Source organism: Zootoca vivipara, chromosome 13 (assembly GCF_965207765.1).
Source record: "Zootoca vivipara chromosome 13, rZooViv2.hap1.1, whole genome shotgun sequence".
In the NCBI taxonomy this organism is placed as follows: Eukaryota; Metazoa; Chordata; class Lepidosauria; order Squamata; family Lacertidae; genus Zootoca; species Zootoca vivipara.
In genome coordinates this window covers 6,716,308-6,734,430 of record NC_142596.1, presented here as the reverse complement: position 1 = coordinate 6,734,430, position 18,123 = coordinate 6,716,308, and the positions used below count along the sequence as shown (strand labels likewise).

Sequence of the window (18,123 nt, the reverse complement as noted above, 5' to 3'; positions counted from 1 at the left end):
TACTTTCTTTGGTCTGCCCTAACATTCAAACTTCATTGGATGTCCCCGAGCTTTAGTATGATGAGAGAGGCCTCTCCATTCTCTGCACACCATGAATCATTTATTCACCTCATGTTTCTCCTTATTCACCTTTTCTCAAAATTAAAAAAAACAAAAACAAATGTTGTCACCTTTCATTGCAAGGGAGTTCCTCCAACCCCTTAATTATTTTAGTTGCCCTTTTCTGAACCTTTTTCAGCTCTGCAATATCCTTTCAGAGGTGAGGCGACCAGAAGAGTACACAGCATTCCAATATGGTTTCAACCACATATATGTATAACGGCATAATGATACTGGCAGTTTTATTTTCTTTTTCTCCACATAGGTTTTTGTGGAAACTTTTTCATCATACAATGCAATAAAAAGCAAACTAATCTAAATTTTAAAAAACAAAAACCCCAAAGTAAATACAAAGCCCTCTCTCAAAGGTAGATCTTAGTTCTTGAATTGTCTCACACAGAAGGGGGTAGACCCTCCCAGCTTTCACCTGGGGACTTTCCTTTCTTCTCTCAGCCTCCCACTCTGGGAGATCTTCCCTTCCCTGCCTCTCACATACAGTAGGGTCCTTCACCAGCCAGTCCTCACCTCCACTTGCGTACAATCTCCTCAGCGAACCAGAGTAGGAGAAACAAATAAACATAAGCAAGGTAAGGCAAGGCAAGAAAAGGAGGAGGAGGAGGAGGAGGAGGAGGAGGAGGAGGAGGAGGAGGAACAGGGAGGTAAAAATTAGAAAAGAGTGAGGGAAGAAGATTTTGGAAATTTATTATGAATATTTTTGGGTAAAAGGTTAAAGAATATTAGGTAATAAAGGTAAAGAGAAGTAAGTTGGGTAAATGGTTAAAAAGAAGTTATGAACTGGAAGAAAGAAGGTAACTTTAGATCTGGAAACTGCAATAATTAGTACAGTGGTACCTCGGTTTATGAACACAATTGGTTCCGGAAGTCTGTTCATAAACGGAAGTGTTCATAAACTGAAGTGAACTTTCCCATTGAAAGTAATGGAAAGTGGATTAATCCGTTCCAGACGGTCCGCGGAGTAACCGTTCATAAACTGAAGCGAACTTTCCCATTAAAAGTAATGGAAAGTGAATTAAACCATTCCAGATGGGTCCGCGGCGTTCATAAACCGAAAATTCATAAACCGAGGTGTTCATAAACCGAGGTTCCACTGTAATTGATAAGGAACTCAAGTAGGGGAAACGAGGAAGTCCGAAATATTTGGATTAGAAATGGGAGAATATGATAATGTTTTATGCCTTTTTATTTTTAATTTGGGTCTTTTTTCCCCTTATCTTTCCTCCACATTCCTATATATAATGAATAAGAATGATTTAAGAATAAGGCTACGAAATGTGATATAAGATGTAATTTTATGATATTTAGATGAGATTTGGAAATGGTAAGAGTAAATTATAACCAAGGATTGTAAGAAGGGGAAGTGAAGATGCTGGAACAAGTAAGAGCGGATATACATTTGTCTTTTTTGTATTTTGTATCCTTTTTTCCCCTTTTTTATTTTTTTATTTTTTTATTTTGTATTTCCTTTTTCTTCTCTTTTCTCTATGTAAAACTCAAGAAAAATTATTTTAAAAAAAATTAGAAAAGAGTGAAAAAAATGAAAGAAAGGAAAAGAGAGAGGAATAAAAAGGGCTTCTGATTCTCCATCTGTCAGTTATCTGTATAAAGATTATTCAAAGTATTCACTCCAGCATGATATCCAACTGTTTCTCTTCCTGCTAGGCAGTATTTTCCCAGGCTTCAGACCCAGACATCAAGTTCATTCATTTTTCCTTCCACACAAATAGTCTGAAGGGTTCTCCAATTATTAGTAGTATTGATAAATGTCAACAATAGCCTTCCTCCAGTCCAGCATAACGACTTTGCCTCCAAGAACTTCAACAACAATTCCTCCATGTTGAGAAACAATTAATCCTCCTCCTTTATTCACACAGGAGACTCCCTGCTGTGGCCAAATATTAAAAGAGTAAGCCATGGTTATTTACTAATTGTAGATTCATTAATTCACACCTAGTTCCACATCTTCTGATCCCATTTTCTGTTGGCTATTATTTCCAACCTAGTTTTTTTTTGGCGGGGGGAGTTCCTTCCATTTCCTCTTCTTCCATTCTTTTCCCAGGAAAGTCGCTAAAGACTTGGCAGCATTTTCCTCTAAATTCACTCCAAATTGTACACAAAATCCTTTCCCTCTCAGCTGTTTTCTCTGCCAGCTCAGAATATTTCTTAATCTCCCCGTCCTTGGTTTCTTTCCACTCCTCCAACATCATAACTCCACCACATGACTATTTCACTGCTCCAGTCACCTGTGTGAAGGTCCTTTCCATTTCATAATCTACTACTTTCAGCTCTACCATTCCACACTCCTGTTCTGACAGTCCTTTATCAGTATTATTATCCAAAGGTTCTGTGTCTTCTTTAACCACATATTTATCTGTTCCATTTTCATTCACCATGTTATCCATCTCAGCCCTGATTTCTTTTAATTGCTCATCTAGTAGTTGCTGCACGATGCCAGGAGTCAATGGGGTGCCCAACAGTGTTTCTGCCATACTGAGTGTTCTTGGTTTTATTAACAATTCACTCTCCACCTCAAGATCTTAGTCTCCTTATCTCCAGACCACATTCTTTTCCCACAGTGGCATAGATAAACTAGTTTAACTTTTGCAGCCAGCACTTTCACCAAAGGGACGAAAGGTTACAAATAAATAAAATAATAAAATAAAATAATAAAGAGTTCTAACTGTTGGAACACACCTTAACCATTTAGAATCTTTCTTAGACACAAAGAATTAAAACATGCTTTCTGTTTTGCATTCAGCTATTTAATGACTGTCTCTTCTTAAGCCAGGAATCAGTTCATATTCCAGATGCAAATTTCAACCATCACTTCAGTTGTAATTTCTAACAGTCTCAAAGTAATTAAAATAAATGGAGGTTTTGTTGGCCTTACGCCCTAAGGACTCACTCTCAGGACTACTATGAGGTGTTGGAGCAGTTCCTCTGGTCTAGGTTACTCACCCCTGTTGGGTCCCTCAAAACTTCTCAGTTTCCCAGCGTGGAAAGCTGCCTTTTCAGAGAATCAGAAGTTAATTTCCATTCTCTCTGTCTTTCCAGAGAGAGTGTGACAACTAAGACTTATGGCTTGGCTATCTTTAATCACCACATAATTATCTCGCAAGAGATGCCTAGTCTGCCATCTTCCTCCCCAGAAGTCCTGGCAGTCTATTCCCTTCCTTTTTCACAGCTGCTGAACACTGTACCGACACCTTCATCAAACTATCCCCTACAACCCCAAGGTCTTATTCCTGGTCAGTCACCACCAGTGACCCCAGTTGCATAAGTGTGAAAGGAAGAGTTTCCCCCTCTAATGACCAATGTGCATTCCTTTACACCTGTTTACACTAAATTGCATTTGCAATTTCACAGCCCATTGCCTCAGTTTGTAGAGGTTCTGTTCATCTCAAAGAGGCTTGCATATAATAGGTAAGTGTCCCTAAGTAACAGGTCTGATCCCACCCCCCTTTCATATTTTATATTATTTTCACAAATGTTGCACCACAGGAAAGCAAAAAAGTTATCCAAATGGTGCTCCTCCAACAGCCTACAAAAGTTTTCAAATGAACAAACAATTCAACATTTCCCATGTGATCTTTGATTCCTGGCCAGTACATATTCCAAAGACGCTAGTTAGTCTTTTGTAATACCTGTACATAAGACCCACAGGTAGGAAGCTGCCTGTTCCTGCATTAAGAAGGACTGGAATTGGCTAAAGCCAAGCAAAAAAAAAAAAGGGCAAGCCTGTTCTCCCCCTCATTCACACACAGCCTTTTTTAGAAAAAGGAAACTATGCTGCCCAGATGTAACTCTGGCTATTGTCTTAGACTGCTAATGCACATTATATACTTAAGACCATAGATTAATCCATCCATATAGCTTTGGCCTGTCCCCAAATCACTGGTCCATCTAACCCAGGGTAGCCAACATGGTACTGTCCAGCTATTAACTCCCCAAAGTCAGCGGTATGCTCTGACTAGGCCACATGCCTGCCAAGGCAGAAATGGGTATTTCCCAGCACTGGTAACTGGCAGTGCCGCGAACCGAACTTACAACCTTCAGCACACAAAGCATGTGCTCTGTCATTCATTCAGCTGCAGCCCCTCCAGTGCTAAGCAACCAAAAATCCCAAAAAACAGGGGATCAGGCACAGGATCAAAATGAGGGCCATCTATAATGAGTCAATTAGCTTCAAAGTGCTTTAGACTACTTTCTGGAAAAGCAGCATGCCCCTTTTAAACCAGGGGTGGCAAACTTGTGGTCCAACATGCTACAGGACTCCAGCTCCCATCATCCCTAGCCAAACAAGTTCCTTGGGTCATTCCACCTGCAAAGCCCGCACTCTACTACTAAGCTATAACCTGTCCCCAAAAGTCCTCCCTTCTCTTTTAAAGTGCAGCAGGAAACAGGGAGGAGTGGCAGCTCAAGTTAACAGTGGAGGCAGGATACTGCAGCGCCCATCACCGCCTGCCCACACAGCCCGGATGTGACCTTTCCAGGGGAGAATCCAAGAGGCTGCTTTCCTCAGCTCCTGAGGAACACATCTGAGACACCTGTAATGGGACCCCCTCTGAGGCTTTCCTTGGGAAAGCCTTCAAGCAAAAGGGAAAGGGCACGGCAGAACCCACAGGGCTGCCTTTAAAAGGGGGGAGAATTTTATGCCAGACTAGCAAGTGCAGAAGCGCTGTGCACAGCTTACGTTGTGGCAACCAGCACCTTATGTGGGAAGCAGCAAATGATTCTGAAAATACGACCAACTAATACTGTGTTATGCATAAAGCAGAGGGCATGAAACACTTCCCATGCCCAGACAAGCACCCCACTTCTATCTAGTACATTTCGGCAAATAGCTTTTACTGTTGCCCTTTGGTTCACACACACTCCAGCACTGTTGCCTCGGCCATCTACTATGCAGCCTTTGTGGGTCAAGGGATCACTTTTATAGGCAGTACAACAGGGATTAATAATTTACAGAGCCACGGGAGGAGAGACGCCCGGCTACGTTTGCCGGCACGCTGAACCTGAAAGCTGAACGAGCAATTCTGCCATTGTCTGGCTGAGCCCGTGCAACTCTCCTAGTGAGACAGAACCTAGTAGCAGGGCCGGCCCGCCCATGAAGAAAGGTGAAGTGGTGGCCTCAGACAGCTGGGAGGGGTGCTGCTGCCACACACACGCCATGCTCTGCCCATCACTGCCGATGCCTGGGCGAGTGTGCGGCAGCAGTGGGTACACGCCAGTGAAGCCCCTTCCGGCTGTCGGGGGGCTGCAGAGGCAGCAGCACTGGCATGCTCCTTGGAGGTCAGATCTGCCACCTCCCACCACTTTGTCCTCAGCACACAGGAACACCAGCACAATTGTGGCCAGCAGGGTGGGGCAATATCAGTTTTTCAACATTGCAGTGTATCACCAGCCAAATACTGGGGGGGGGGGCGGCACGGGAGGCCTCCCCATCCCTGGTGCTCTCCCTGCTCATGTACGAGCGGGGAGAGCGGCGGGGATCCCTTGCGCAGCTCTGCCAGGGATCAGGAGGCCTCCCCACCCCCAGCAGAGCCATCCCTGGTGCTCCCCCCTCCCCACTTGCGCGGGAGCCAGTGCCGGGCTGGGGGGATCCTTTAACTGCTCGGAAGGGAGCACCAACTGCGCATTCCTCAGCCAAGTAGTCAAAAGATGCAGAGGGAGGAACAAGCTGTATCAGTGCCTGCCCGATGCAGCTTTTTTCTCTCTCTGTGCAGTATGAGGGCAGAGTGGGATGGCGGTTTCACTCAGCGAAATACTGCTGAGAGAAGCTCATACTGGTCCTGGGTGATATCTGGATATATCGCCTAGACCTAGTGGCCAGCCCAGACCATCACCAATGGCAGGATGCCTGCTCTGGGACGAGGATTATGGAAGGAGCAGGATGGTGCAAGTCAGAGATGTGGTTTAGTCAGTACCATGGATCTGCTCTCCTAAATCGAAGACAAGCTTCCATGAAGCTGGAGCAGTTTGTAGGTAGGCAATGGAATCCTGTCAATGCAGGAATCCTATCAATGCAGTTGGCAGAATGGCACCACCCAAACTAAACACCACCTTCTGATTTCCTGACAGTGGAAATTCATTAGTAAAAGTTCTCTCTAGCAAAATAAATGCACAGGCAATTGTGGAGCGTCTGAAGAATGAGGCTTGCTGGCTCCTGGGTTAGGAGAGGAGACATGGACTGCCTTTGCTGCAATCCTGATGTGGCAGCAGAGTGGAAGGTGCCAATATGAAGGCAAACCAACTGGCTATCAAATTGGACAGTGGGTCCAATGGGTTGGTTAACACTAATGGTCAAGATCACCGGCCAGGTGAGATGCAAGCTCATGTTCAGTCTCTGCTGATGCTCCAGGGCACTCCCAATGTCCTTTTTCAACACACTCAAAGTCCGCAGACCAAATGTGGGAGGGAAACCTGTTGGAAATTGCCTCCTCTGAAATTGCCTCCCCTTCGCCATTTCTAGATTGGTTTGTGTTTCTGCTGCTGCTGGCAGAGGTCCACCTGTTCTTTAAATGCTCCTGGGACAACATGAGAAGGGCAAGTAATGTGCTTCCTTTGACCCCCAGCAAGTAACATCTGGATTGAATGAATCACATTCCTGGTCCCACTCATGTGGTCCCCACATCAAAACACTACCTGAATGGTGTGGGAAGAAGCCACCAGGAAGTGGTTCACACCCCATCGAAACAACAAATAAGTAAGTCTCACAAAGTGTGTTACATCACTTACCCAGACACCCCCTCCACCAGAGGTCAGCAACCTAAGGCCCATGGGCCAGTTCCGGCTCATGAGCTTCCTGGAACCAGCCCACGGCTGTTCTATGGATCAGTGTTCTGTGCCTTTTTTTCCACGGTGCCACTTTTTCCCCCTCACCGCGGGGAACGACTTCTGGGTCAGAAGAGTGCCAAAAATAGCGTACACGGGATGGAGGATCACCCGTGTGCATGCTATTTCCGACGCTCTTCCAACCCAGAAGAACGCCAGAAATAGCTTGAGGGCATGAGCGAGCGCACACACTCCGGCCCACCAATTGGTCTGCCGGGGAGTGGACCGGACCGGCCTGGCCTTAAAAAACATTGCTGACCCCTGCCCTCCACTATTCAAGAGGCATCCCCCTCCCCGGCTTTGTGTGGTGCCGTTCTGGTTTGCAGCACAAGTAAGTATTTCACTGTTTAATCAAGGCCACCCTCCTCCTTGATATTCTCCCAATGCACAACCAAACCCACCTCCCCACAATACATTTGAAAACACTCACTTGTACTCATCATACACCTCCTGCTTGGGGAGGGATGTCTCCGGGTGCTCCTCTAAGGTGTTACGGATCCAGGAGAAGGCGTGCATTTGCTGGGCGCGGCTGGATGACACAGACAGCTGATCACTGAGCCAGGAGAAAAGAGGGTCAATTAGGAAGACTTTAATTATTGCTTTATTATCAGCCAGAGAAAGGGCAGACAGGTTCCACGGAGCTTCCAATTTCAATAGATCACCTGGACTCTTAACCAATCTGCTTTCTGCAACTTTGCCTGTTGCCAACACCTCAAATATAGGTGTACTTTTGAGATATCGAAGGAAGAGAAAGTTGTTATCTAATGAACAAAAAGCTATCACCACCCACAATGGCAGAGACAGCAAGGGCAGGGACCTGGTGAGCAAAGGCAGTACCCACCACCCCACTGTTCCATCATGCCTATTACCCCAACCCCACCGCAATGATGAGGTCTGGTCCTGAGCAGTGGGACAGAGCCACAACCAGACTGCCACAAGGTACAGACTTCTTTGTCTTTCCAACTTCTTCAGCAGCCTTTCAACAAAACATCTGTTTGTCACACCAAACAATAGGAAATTAGGCAGCAAATGTGAATTATATGACTACTCTGACACATGCATACCTTTTCTCTCCATTGCTTGGACCAGAAGGCAGCTGAAGGTAGAGGTAGAGTTTCTGTAGATCTGTAAACTTCTCAACTTCTTGCTAAATACAGAATTTTTAACAGAGTTCACAGTCAGTAGGCAAGAAAGCGAGTGCATATTTTTGCACAAAATGTAATTACAGCTGAACTGCTATGGTTTCAATTTCAGCAATCAATACAGAACTCTCCTCTAAATTTCTTGTGTCCTGAATGTTTTAGGCCCCCATCTGCACTATACATTTAAATCAGTATCATACACACTTTAAGAGACGGTGTTCACATTTAGCTCTGCCTACATCCCTTTTAATTCCCGTACTGGACCACCTATACTTCTGACTTACAGATAAATATGTACAATATAAAGAATGGAAGGCAGCAGGAATTTATAGAATTAAGGATATTATTCCTAATAGTCATCCTCAATAGAGCCCTATACCTGTCACACATCCTTCCATGTCTACCCTGAAGGAAAAGTTTGGAAATATACCACAGTTAATTCAAATTACTACGTATGCTAAATCTCTACCTCGTAAGGGGGATTGTTTACTTTCTTTACTTTTGAATCCTTAGTTGCTCAGATATCTCTGAATTTTAAAGGCTTGGTATCCAATATTTACAAGTTACTAATAAGCTAGGCAATGGGCTCCTCCCAGCAACTTAGGATATCCTGGGGTGGTGACGTTAAATGTCAGATTGACGAACATAAGTACAGTAGGTTCAAATTTGAGTAAATGCTCCATTGAAAACTATTACCTTCTAGGATTCAAGAATCCACTCTAAAAACAATACTTAGGTGGTATTGGACTTTCAAAAACAATACAAGCATCTCTTCACTATGCTGGTGAGGCAGTAATACTATTGGAACTTATATTCATATGTGGTGGGAATGTGAAGTTTTACATAGTGTTTGGATAATGGTTTTAAGCATTATCTCTCAAATCATAGATCAATCACTAACACCAGATCCAGTCTTGGCCTTGCTTTTGATAAAAAGCAATACAAATCCCACAGTATCTCATAAGAAACTGGTATTTCTATTACTAGTGGTGGCAAGAACCTCAATAGACTGTCAATGGAAATCTTGCTCACTTCCCTTGGTTTATTATTGGTTGGGTAGAGCCTGGGATATACTACTACTACTACTACTACTACTACTACTACATTATTTATATGCCGCCCATCTGACTGGGTCATCCCTGCCACTTTGGGCAGCTTCCAACAAATTAAAACACAGTCTTGTTGTTGTTGTTTAGTCGTTTAGTTATGTCCAACTCTTCGTGACTCCATGGACCATAGCACACCAGGCACTCCTGTCTTCCACTGCCTTCCGCAGTTTGGTCAAACTCATGTTGGTAGCTTCGAGAACACTGTCCAACCATCTTGTCCTCCGTCGTCCCCTTCTCCTTGTGCTCCCAATCTTTCCCAATATCAGGGTCTTTTCCAGAGAGTCTTCTCTTCTCATGAGGTGGCCAAAGTATTGGAGCCTCAGCTTCAGGATCTGTCCTTCTAGTGAGCACTCAGGGCTGATTTCCTTAAGAATGGATAGGTTTGATCTTCTTGCAGTCCATGGGACTCTCAAGAGTCTCCTCCAGCACCATAATTCAAAAGAATCAATTATTCGGTGATCAGCCTTAAACTTTATGGTCCAGCTCTCACTTCCATACATCACTACTGGGAAAACCATAGCTTTAACTATACGGACCTTTTGTCGGCAAAGTGATGTCTCTGCTTTTTAAGATGCTGTCTAGGTTTGTCATTGCTTTTCTCCCAAGAAGCAGGCGTCTTTTAATTTCGTGACTGCTGTCACCATCTGCAGTGATCAAGGAGCCCAAGAAAGTAAAATCTCTCACTGCCTCCATTTCTTCCCCTTCTATTTGCCAGGAGGTGATGGGACCAGTGGCCATGATCTTGGTGTTTTTGATGCTGAGCTTCAGACCATATTTTGCGCTCTCCTCTTTCACCCTCATTAAAAGGTTCTTTAATTCCTCCTCGCTTTCTGCCATCAATGTTGTGTCATCTGCATATCTGAGGTTGTTGATATTTCTTCCGGTAATCTTAATTCCAGTTTGGGATTAAACTAGTCCAGCCTTTCGCATGATGAATTCTGCATATGTTAAATAAGCAGGGAGACAATATACAACCTTGTCGTACTCCTTTCCTAATTTTGAACCAATCAGTTGTTCCATATCCAGTTCTAACTGTAGCTTCTTGTCCCACATAGAGATTTCTCAGGAGACAGATGAGGTGATCAGGCACTCGCATTTCTTTAAGAGCTTGCCATAGTTTGCTGTGGTCGACACAGTCAAAGGCTTTTGCATAGTCAATGAAGCAGAAGTACGGTAGATGTTTTTCTGGAACTCTCTAGCTTTCTCCATAATCCAGCGCATGTTTGCTATTTGGTCTCTGGTTCCTCTGCCCCTTCAAAATCCAGCTTGCACTTCTGGGAGTTCTTGGTCCACATACTGCCCAACCCTGCCTTGTAGAATTTTAAGCATAACCTTGCTAGCGTGTGAAATGAGCGCAATTGTGCGGTAGTTGGAGCATTCTTTGGCACTGCCCTTCTTTGGGATTGGGATGTAGACTGATCATCTCCAATCCTCTGGCCAGTGCTGAGTTTTCCAAACTTGCTGGCATATTGAGTGTAGCACCTTAACAGCATCATCTTTTAAAATTTTAAATAGTTCAGCTGGAATATCATCACTTCCACTGGCCTTGTTATTAGCAGTGCTTTCTAAGGCCCATTTGACTTCACTCTCCAGGATGTCTGGCTCAAGGTCAGCAACCACACTACCTGGAGTGTACGAGACCTCCATATCTTTCTGGTAAAATTCCTCTATGTATTCTTGCCACCTCTTCTTGATGTCTTCTGCTTCTGTTAGGTCCTTTCCATTTTTGTCCTTTATTATGGTAATCTTTGTACGAAATGCTCCTTTCATATCTTCAATATTCTTGAACACAGTCTAGCTCTCTCTAAATGCCTTACATATCAAAGAAAAGTAACTAGGAGATAATCTAAATCAGATCATTTTTATACTATTTAGTAGTCTATATATTTGATATATATCACAGAGACTGAACAATGGTCCCATTAGGTTTGTGGAGAGTATATATTTTAGAAGATTAGGATATAGTGTGTTCTAGGTGCCTTGGATTGTGATTGTAAAAGATGCATCACACAAATTAATGTAGGGTATTATTTTCCATTTTCTTCCCTTCTCTCTTATCTAGTCTAGTCTTCCAATGATTTTATTTTACTTTTTTATCAGTATGCTTGATGTTGTTTGTATTTTGTATTTATTCTGAAAATTAATACCGTAGTTTATTTTTTTTAAAAAAAGTCATGGCTTCCCCCGAAGAACTCTGGGAAGTGCAGTTTGTTAAGGGTGGGCTTAGAGTTTTTGAGAGTTATAACGGGTTTAACAGTCAATCCATCATCCTCGGGGTATTCTTCAAACTGTGAAGGGAACCGAGATCTCTTCCCTTAACTAATTACAATTCCCAGGATTCTTTAGGGAGGGGTGCATCTAGGCCCAGAAAGCAAAATGGCCTTACAATATTGAGTTGTGAGTTTCAGTTTCTCTTTCACCTCTTTTTCTCCTGGTTTCTTATACAACAAGTAGGGGCTGGTGTTGTTAAACAAAAGATCTCGTTTTAGCTTACTGCCTGGGTCTGTTTTCCATGTGGCGAGACAAAAACCTACTCTGCAAGAGGAGGGTACTTTTGCTCCCTGTCAGCTACAGAAAACTTTCCGTTTCAAACTTCCCAGGCTGCGGTATTTTAAAGAAGCTGGCAGCGTACGACAGAGTTGGAAGCAGAGGAGGCTCACCCCCTGCAACAAACTAGGTGAATATGAAAGCAACTTTGGTTTCAAGGCTACTTACCAAAATGCAGTCCACCTTAGATTGTACAGTTTTGCTAGAGAGTGAAAGAAAAAGAAAACACAAAGTTAATATTCACGGTCATTTTATTCTGCAGGTTTATTTAAAGATTTATAGCAGCACAACCTTTGTCAATAAGCAAGAAACCAAACGCTGCATTCTACCTCATTTAGCGGCCAACCAATCCGCATGGCATCTCAAGACTTAACAGAAAAACCACTCCTGATATAGATGCAACCAAACACCACTCTTTCCCTGGCAAATGTTAAGAGCTAATGCCAGGAGGGCCTGAACACCTGTTAACCCAGCACTAGAGAAGTCCCACTATTCAGAAATAGGATCCACGTGTTTTCCCATCTGGAGGTGGCAGCAACAACCGCTGCAAGAACCTGGCGCTTGCTGGCTGGCTTGCATTACAAACCACACATAGTTACACAATATGGCTTTCAGAGCCAAACTCTGCTGCTCAAAAGGCAGATTATAATATCAAGTCTTCCTCAGTCATTGCCTGCCCTCTTCGGCACCCAGCACAGACCCTTCTTCCTGCTCCAAGTTTCTCTACCACAGGCTTGCTTTCTGCCCCCACTCCCCATTTTTCCAGCATTACCTGTCTGTGAGGCAGCCCACTTGCACCTTGGAAAGCCTTGCCACAATGCCTACTTATTACTATTAATATTATTAAATTTATTCCCTGCCCTTCACCAGCGGGTCCCAGGGCAGGTTACAAGAATGGAAAATTCAGAATTAAAAATGGTTAAAACATGTTAAGCGCACAACAATAGGGCGGGCCCTGAAAACACACAGCTTAAGTGACACAGGTGTAAAAATCCATATAGTGAGGAAGCAAGGTGCCTCTCTGTGGGGAGCTCCACAACTTAGGGGCTGCCTAAGAGAATGCCCTCCCTTGGGCATCCCCCCAAACTTCTGCGAGGTGGTACGACCAAGCAGGCCCCTCTTAACATCCAGGACAGTTTGTAGGGAAGGAGGTGGCCTTTCAGATATTTGGGGCCTGTGTCATTTGGGGCTTTGAACGGTAAAATGAGCACCTTGAATTGGACCCAGAAACAAACTGGAAGCCGAGGGATCCCGCCAGGCCACTTCTTTCCCACCTGATAACGTGCCTCTCAAAAGCCCAACTTTCCTGTCAAATCTCTGGCCTCTTTAATCCTAAAAGCTTCGTATTCAGACAGGAAAGCAGGGCGGGTGGCTCTCCTTCTGTACAGGTTTATTACACAATATTGTCCCTTCTCCTCTGCCTGTGTGCACCTTCCTCAGCCTCCATGATGTTTTGGATCCCAACCCTCCACCGTCAATCCTGCCCATTGGCTTTGCTGGCTAATTGGTAAGAGCTGTGGCCCCTAACATCTGGAGGGCACCACGTTGGGGAAGTGGCTACTTTAGGCCTTTTAACACAATGTCTAGGGGGTCATCAGTCAGTCTCAACCGACTTCCTCATGAAACCAGGCTGCTGCTTCCAATCCATAGTTTAATTTCCAGGGATCCTTTTCCCCACCTCAATTACAAGAAGTGTTTTGTTGGATCAAGTCGAAGCCTCCTGCACCCTATTTGCCAGAGAGACCAACCAGTCAAGGGTTCTTACCTTACAACCATGATTCATCCGCCAACCCTGCTGTGAATTCACCAGTCCTAATCCCATAATTCCATAAATTATATGGACAATTTATGTACCAGATACAATTGAACAAAACTCTTTATATATAGTCTGCCCCAAGTTGGCTGCTAGTTGATTTCACTGTGTGGACTCAGGGGGTTCTAGCACTAGGCAAGAGGGAGGGGGGAAAACTCCCCACACACAAAACATTTCACGAAACTCTATCAAGTCCCCCCCCCCCCCGTCCAGGTTGCTTTTTAAATGGAAATGTGTCAAGTGTGCCACAGACAGAATCTGCCTCCATGCCCAGGCCGCTGTCTAGGAAGGAACTGTCTTGGACAATGCTGCTTGCTGACGGTCTGCCTGCTTCTTCAGAGCAAAGTTGCATGTAAGTTGCATGAATGCTCCTGCTCGGGAGAAAACAGCAAGCACCCAAACACAGACAAAAAGCAAGGAAACGCCCGGGGGGCGGGGCAATGCCTTCCCCCAGTGGGTCAAACCAGCTGTCTGCTGCCTCAAAGCTGCCCATCCATCTGTCCATTTGGTGCCTAACCTATTTCTCTCATGGGCAGCAGACCAGCTGGTGAGGAGGAAGCGGAGCCCCTACTCTGCCCAGGGACTCGGCCATGACCTTTACTGATGAGCAAGCATCAGATCACCACATGGACAGATGCATCAGCTGGGGGTGGGGAGAGAAGGCAGCAAGATCCAGCATGGGAATAGGGGTGGCACACGGCTGGCATGTGGGCAAGAGAAGGTCTCCACGCCACACACTCAGCAACAAACAGGGGGTGGCAGCTGAGCAATCACGCAAAGAACATGCAATCGACACACGGCTCTTTCATCAGGCTACCACAGCCTTCCCCAACCACATGTACTGGACCACCACTGCCATCTGGGGGCTGCCAGGCTGGGGGAGGCTGGGCTACTGTGATCCAGGCACCAACTTGCCATGCACCTCTTATCATTTCCACTTGCAATATCAGATTCAGGGATGTGACAATACCATGCTGCCCTGAACTGTGCCAGGGGGTGCAAAGGAAAACTGCAGCAGAAACATTTCTAACACCTGCTATTCCCTGATAAATCTTCAATGGAGCTCCACAGAACTTTTGATTATCCCCTTCAAGGTGCGAAAACTACAGAAAGGGAGAGCAGTGGCCATGACTGTGATGCCACAAAGGGTTCAATTCTCCATGGCATCTCCAGGTATGTATGTATGTATGTATGTATGGGAATGTTCCTCATCTGAAACCCTAGAGAGCCACTGCTGCCTGTCAGTGTGAACAATACAAAGCAAAATGGATAAATGGCCTGACTCAGGGCTCACCTACACTTCTCTTTTGTCCCGTGATTTCTAGTCATGGGTCCTAGTGGTTTTAGTATTTTCCCACCACTTTCCCTGGGAAAACCTGCTGTTTACTGCTGAATCATCAAATATCAATCAGGTTCCCCAGCTGGGCCTTGTTTTGGTCCTAGTGGTGGCCCTCCTGGACACAAAGCACTATTGGGACTCGGAGGTGGCCTGGTGGCAGGTACCAGCTGAGGGAGCCTCGCAGGGTGGACAGAGAAAGCTCTGTGAGGGTAGCTTCGAGGGCAGAGGGGCCTGAGTGGAGGGATGCTGGAAGATGGGGTTTGGCATGGGGGTTGCTTAGCGGGCAGTGAGCAGGGTTCGTGCTGGTCTCATGAGGCTGAGAAGTGGGCAGAGAAAAAGGCATTTCGGAAGGGGCAGGAGCAGGAGATTTGGGGAGGCTTTTGGTTTGGTAACGCATGAAACCCAGACGTGGGGGGAGAGACTCAACCAAGTCCCCTGGCACCTCCAGCTTGTGAGGAGACCCTCCCCAGAGCCCAAGGAGGACGTCCCATTTGAGCTCCAGGGAGGGTCTCCTTGCCAGCTGGAGGTGCAGCAGGGTGCACCCCTTAAACATATATCACTTAACGTATGTGCACAAGGGGCCAGAACGTAACCCCCACATAAGTGGGGAGTCTCCTGTACTGTAATTTAATTCACACCAGGAAATGGAGGGAGAGAGCGGGAGAGTCCTCGTGGCTCAAGAGGAAACCCTCCCTGCAGCCCGAAGAGGAGACTGGGGGCACAGCAGGGCTTTGTGGATATTTTTGGTACAGTATTTTTTATCTGGATTGGAGAGAGGGCATTGAAAGGGTGTTTAGAGGGTGCTCCCCACTTGCATGTTTTCCACTTATGCACCGGAACATAACCCCCATGTAAGTGAGGAGTCGCCTGTAACGAAGGCAACCAGAGGACTCCTCAAAGGAGGGAGCCACTGCAAAAAAAAGACCCCAAATAATAGTAGTACGGTAGTAATAATAATAATAATAATAATAATAATAATAATAATAATAATTTATTATTTATACCCCGCCCATCTGGCCGGGTTCCCCCAGCCACTCTGGGCGGCTTCCAACAAACACTAAAATACAGAGATCCATCAAACATTAAAAGCTTCCCTAAACAAGATAATCCCTAATCAAAGAACAACAACCACCATCCATTTCTGGAGGGGAAGAGGAGGTCAAGGCAGCCAAACACAACTGTAATTTGCTTTGGTGGGCTGCAAAATTAAGGAGAGCTGACCTTCACCCTCAACTATAGAACAAGTCACCCACCCACCAACCAACCAACAAACAGCGGCTACTGAAAATAAGGTGTCAATTAATCACTTCCTTCTTTCACAATTATTCCACAGAAAAATAATAAAAGAAACAATAAAAATACAAAATCAGCACCGGTATTTAATGTGATGGATGTGCTGTCTACCATCTTCAGTCCCAAATCCACAGATACACCATGGACCACCTGAACGAGGCTTGTGGATCAGAGTTTGAGAACCCATGGTTTAGACAAACTCATTGAGGACAAGAAGGCTCTCAATGGCTACAAGCCATTATGGCTATGTTCTACCTCCATAGTCAAAGACAGTAAATGTCTCTGAATACTTTGAATACTGGAGAGAAGTGGGTCGGAGAGGGTTCATGAGCCCATGTCCTACCTATTGGCTTCCCTTTGGGGGCATCTGGTTGGCCACTATGAGAAAAGGATGCTAAGATTAGATGAACCCACTTTGGGTTGATCCAGCACCCAGGCCCTTTTTACGTTCTTTAAAACACACACACTGTACGCAATATAATATATTAAGTCAACAGAGGCTGCCTCTACTCAGTATCAACAGCTTAATGTTTCCCTGCGCAACAGGAGCCAAGTAGAATGCATTGACAACACAGCACATTCCCCGCAGCCTGGATTACAATACTCTGCAAACAAGGAGCTCACTGGTTGCAGCAGCATCAGTGAGGAAGGAGAAGAAAAGACAGTGGAGGGAGGGGCAGAGCAGCTGAAAAGAAGGCATGAGGGGCTATTTAGGTGAGCTTCCCGAGCAGCAGCCTAGCCCACTCCTTGCTGCTAGGGAGGGAGGACCTTCCTTCTCCTGGCCCAGCAAGAAATGCTTGAGGAAGAACAACTTTTCTATTCCTACAACCATCTACATAAAATAAAACAATGAATACCTCATGAGAAACTCTGAGTCAAAGACACTGCCTTGCCCAAAAGCAACAATCAAGTTCATAGATCTTTTTAGATTCAAACTCACATCTCCAAACTTTGACTTTTAGTGAAATGAAAGTTGTTTTGCAAAAGCTTAACGGTCCACGGCAACCAGAAAATGAATCCATGTAACTGGAATTTGAGGGTTTTGGTTTAAAAAACAAAACAAAACAGGAACTCATCGAGCAGATAATATCTTGCTTGTGATTAACAAAGGTCATTACTTAAACAAAGGCTCCTGAAGAACCTACAATTGTTTCCCCAGCACCACCAGCAAGTGATAAAAGCATCAACGTCATGTTCTCTTCAACTTACGTGAAGGCAGAAAAAATGTCACTTGCAAGTAACAAGAAGTTGGTCATCCTCAAGACTCAGGCTGCTACTGTGAAACCCCTAAGCACAGCCTGCCATGAAGGAGTTCAAACTGGGACAAGTCCACCACCTCTTATAAAGGAGCCAAAGCAAAATCCAACCTAGTCATCCTCTGTCTGTCGACTTCCTCTGTTCTCAATTCAACATCATGGCTCCTCCAGCTGGGCTTTGTTTGGTCTTGCTTTCTTGCTTGCAACAGATAAAGGAGCATCTCTCACTGGTCCAACGTGACTAGTGCAAAGTTTGGTTTCATAAAGAGCAGGGAGCACCAGTACCTCCATCCCTGTCTCCCACCTCTGCTCCTCTGCCTGTACCTTGATTCTCAACTCCCCCCCCCCACCTTCTGCTTCATGCCACTGTTTGGAGATACACATGTAAGTCCTGTTCAGACATCAATGCTAAATCACAGCCTAGCACGCCTAGGAGCAAGCCTAGGTGAGCATCAGGCTCCTCTTTGCCACAGCCACAAGGACAGGTTTGGAAGCATTTGCTTCCGGTTCAGATGGACTGCAGCGTGTCATTTTGTCCAACACAATAAAACTGGTTTCAAGTGTCTCATTGAAAAAACCTTTTTTTAAAAAACCAACAAGTGCTTAAAATCCTAAATGACTTAGGCCCCAAATATCTGAAAGGCCTTCTCTAAAGGAATATGTGCAGTACAGT

General features: G+C 45.1%; 1 protein-coding gene across 1 annotated transcript in view; it reads right to left on the bottom strand.

Moving 5' to 3' along the window:
* The window catches only part of RFX7 (regulatory factor X7), a 47,627-nt gene that overhangs the window by 14,851 nt on the left and 14,653 nt on the right, over positions 1–18,123 (bottom strand). Inside the window, exons 2-4 of the mRNA XM_035130916.3 lie at positions 11,918–11,951; positions 8,016–8,098; positions 7,382–7,504 (exon numbers count right to left, since the gene is read on the bottom strand). Coding sequence (XP_034986807.2) covers positions 7,382–7,504; positions 8,016–8,098; positions 11,918–11,951 — 240 coding nt within the window. The remainder of the gene's footprint in view (positions 1–7,381; positions 7,505–8,015; positions 8,099–11,917; positions 11,952–18,123) is intronic.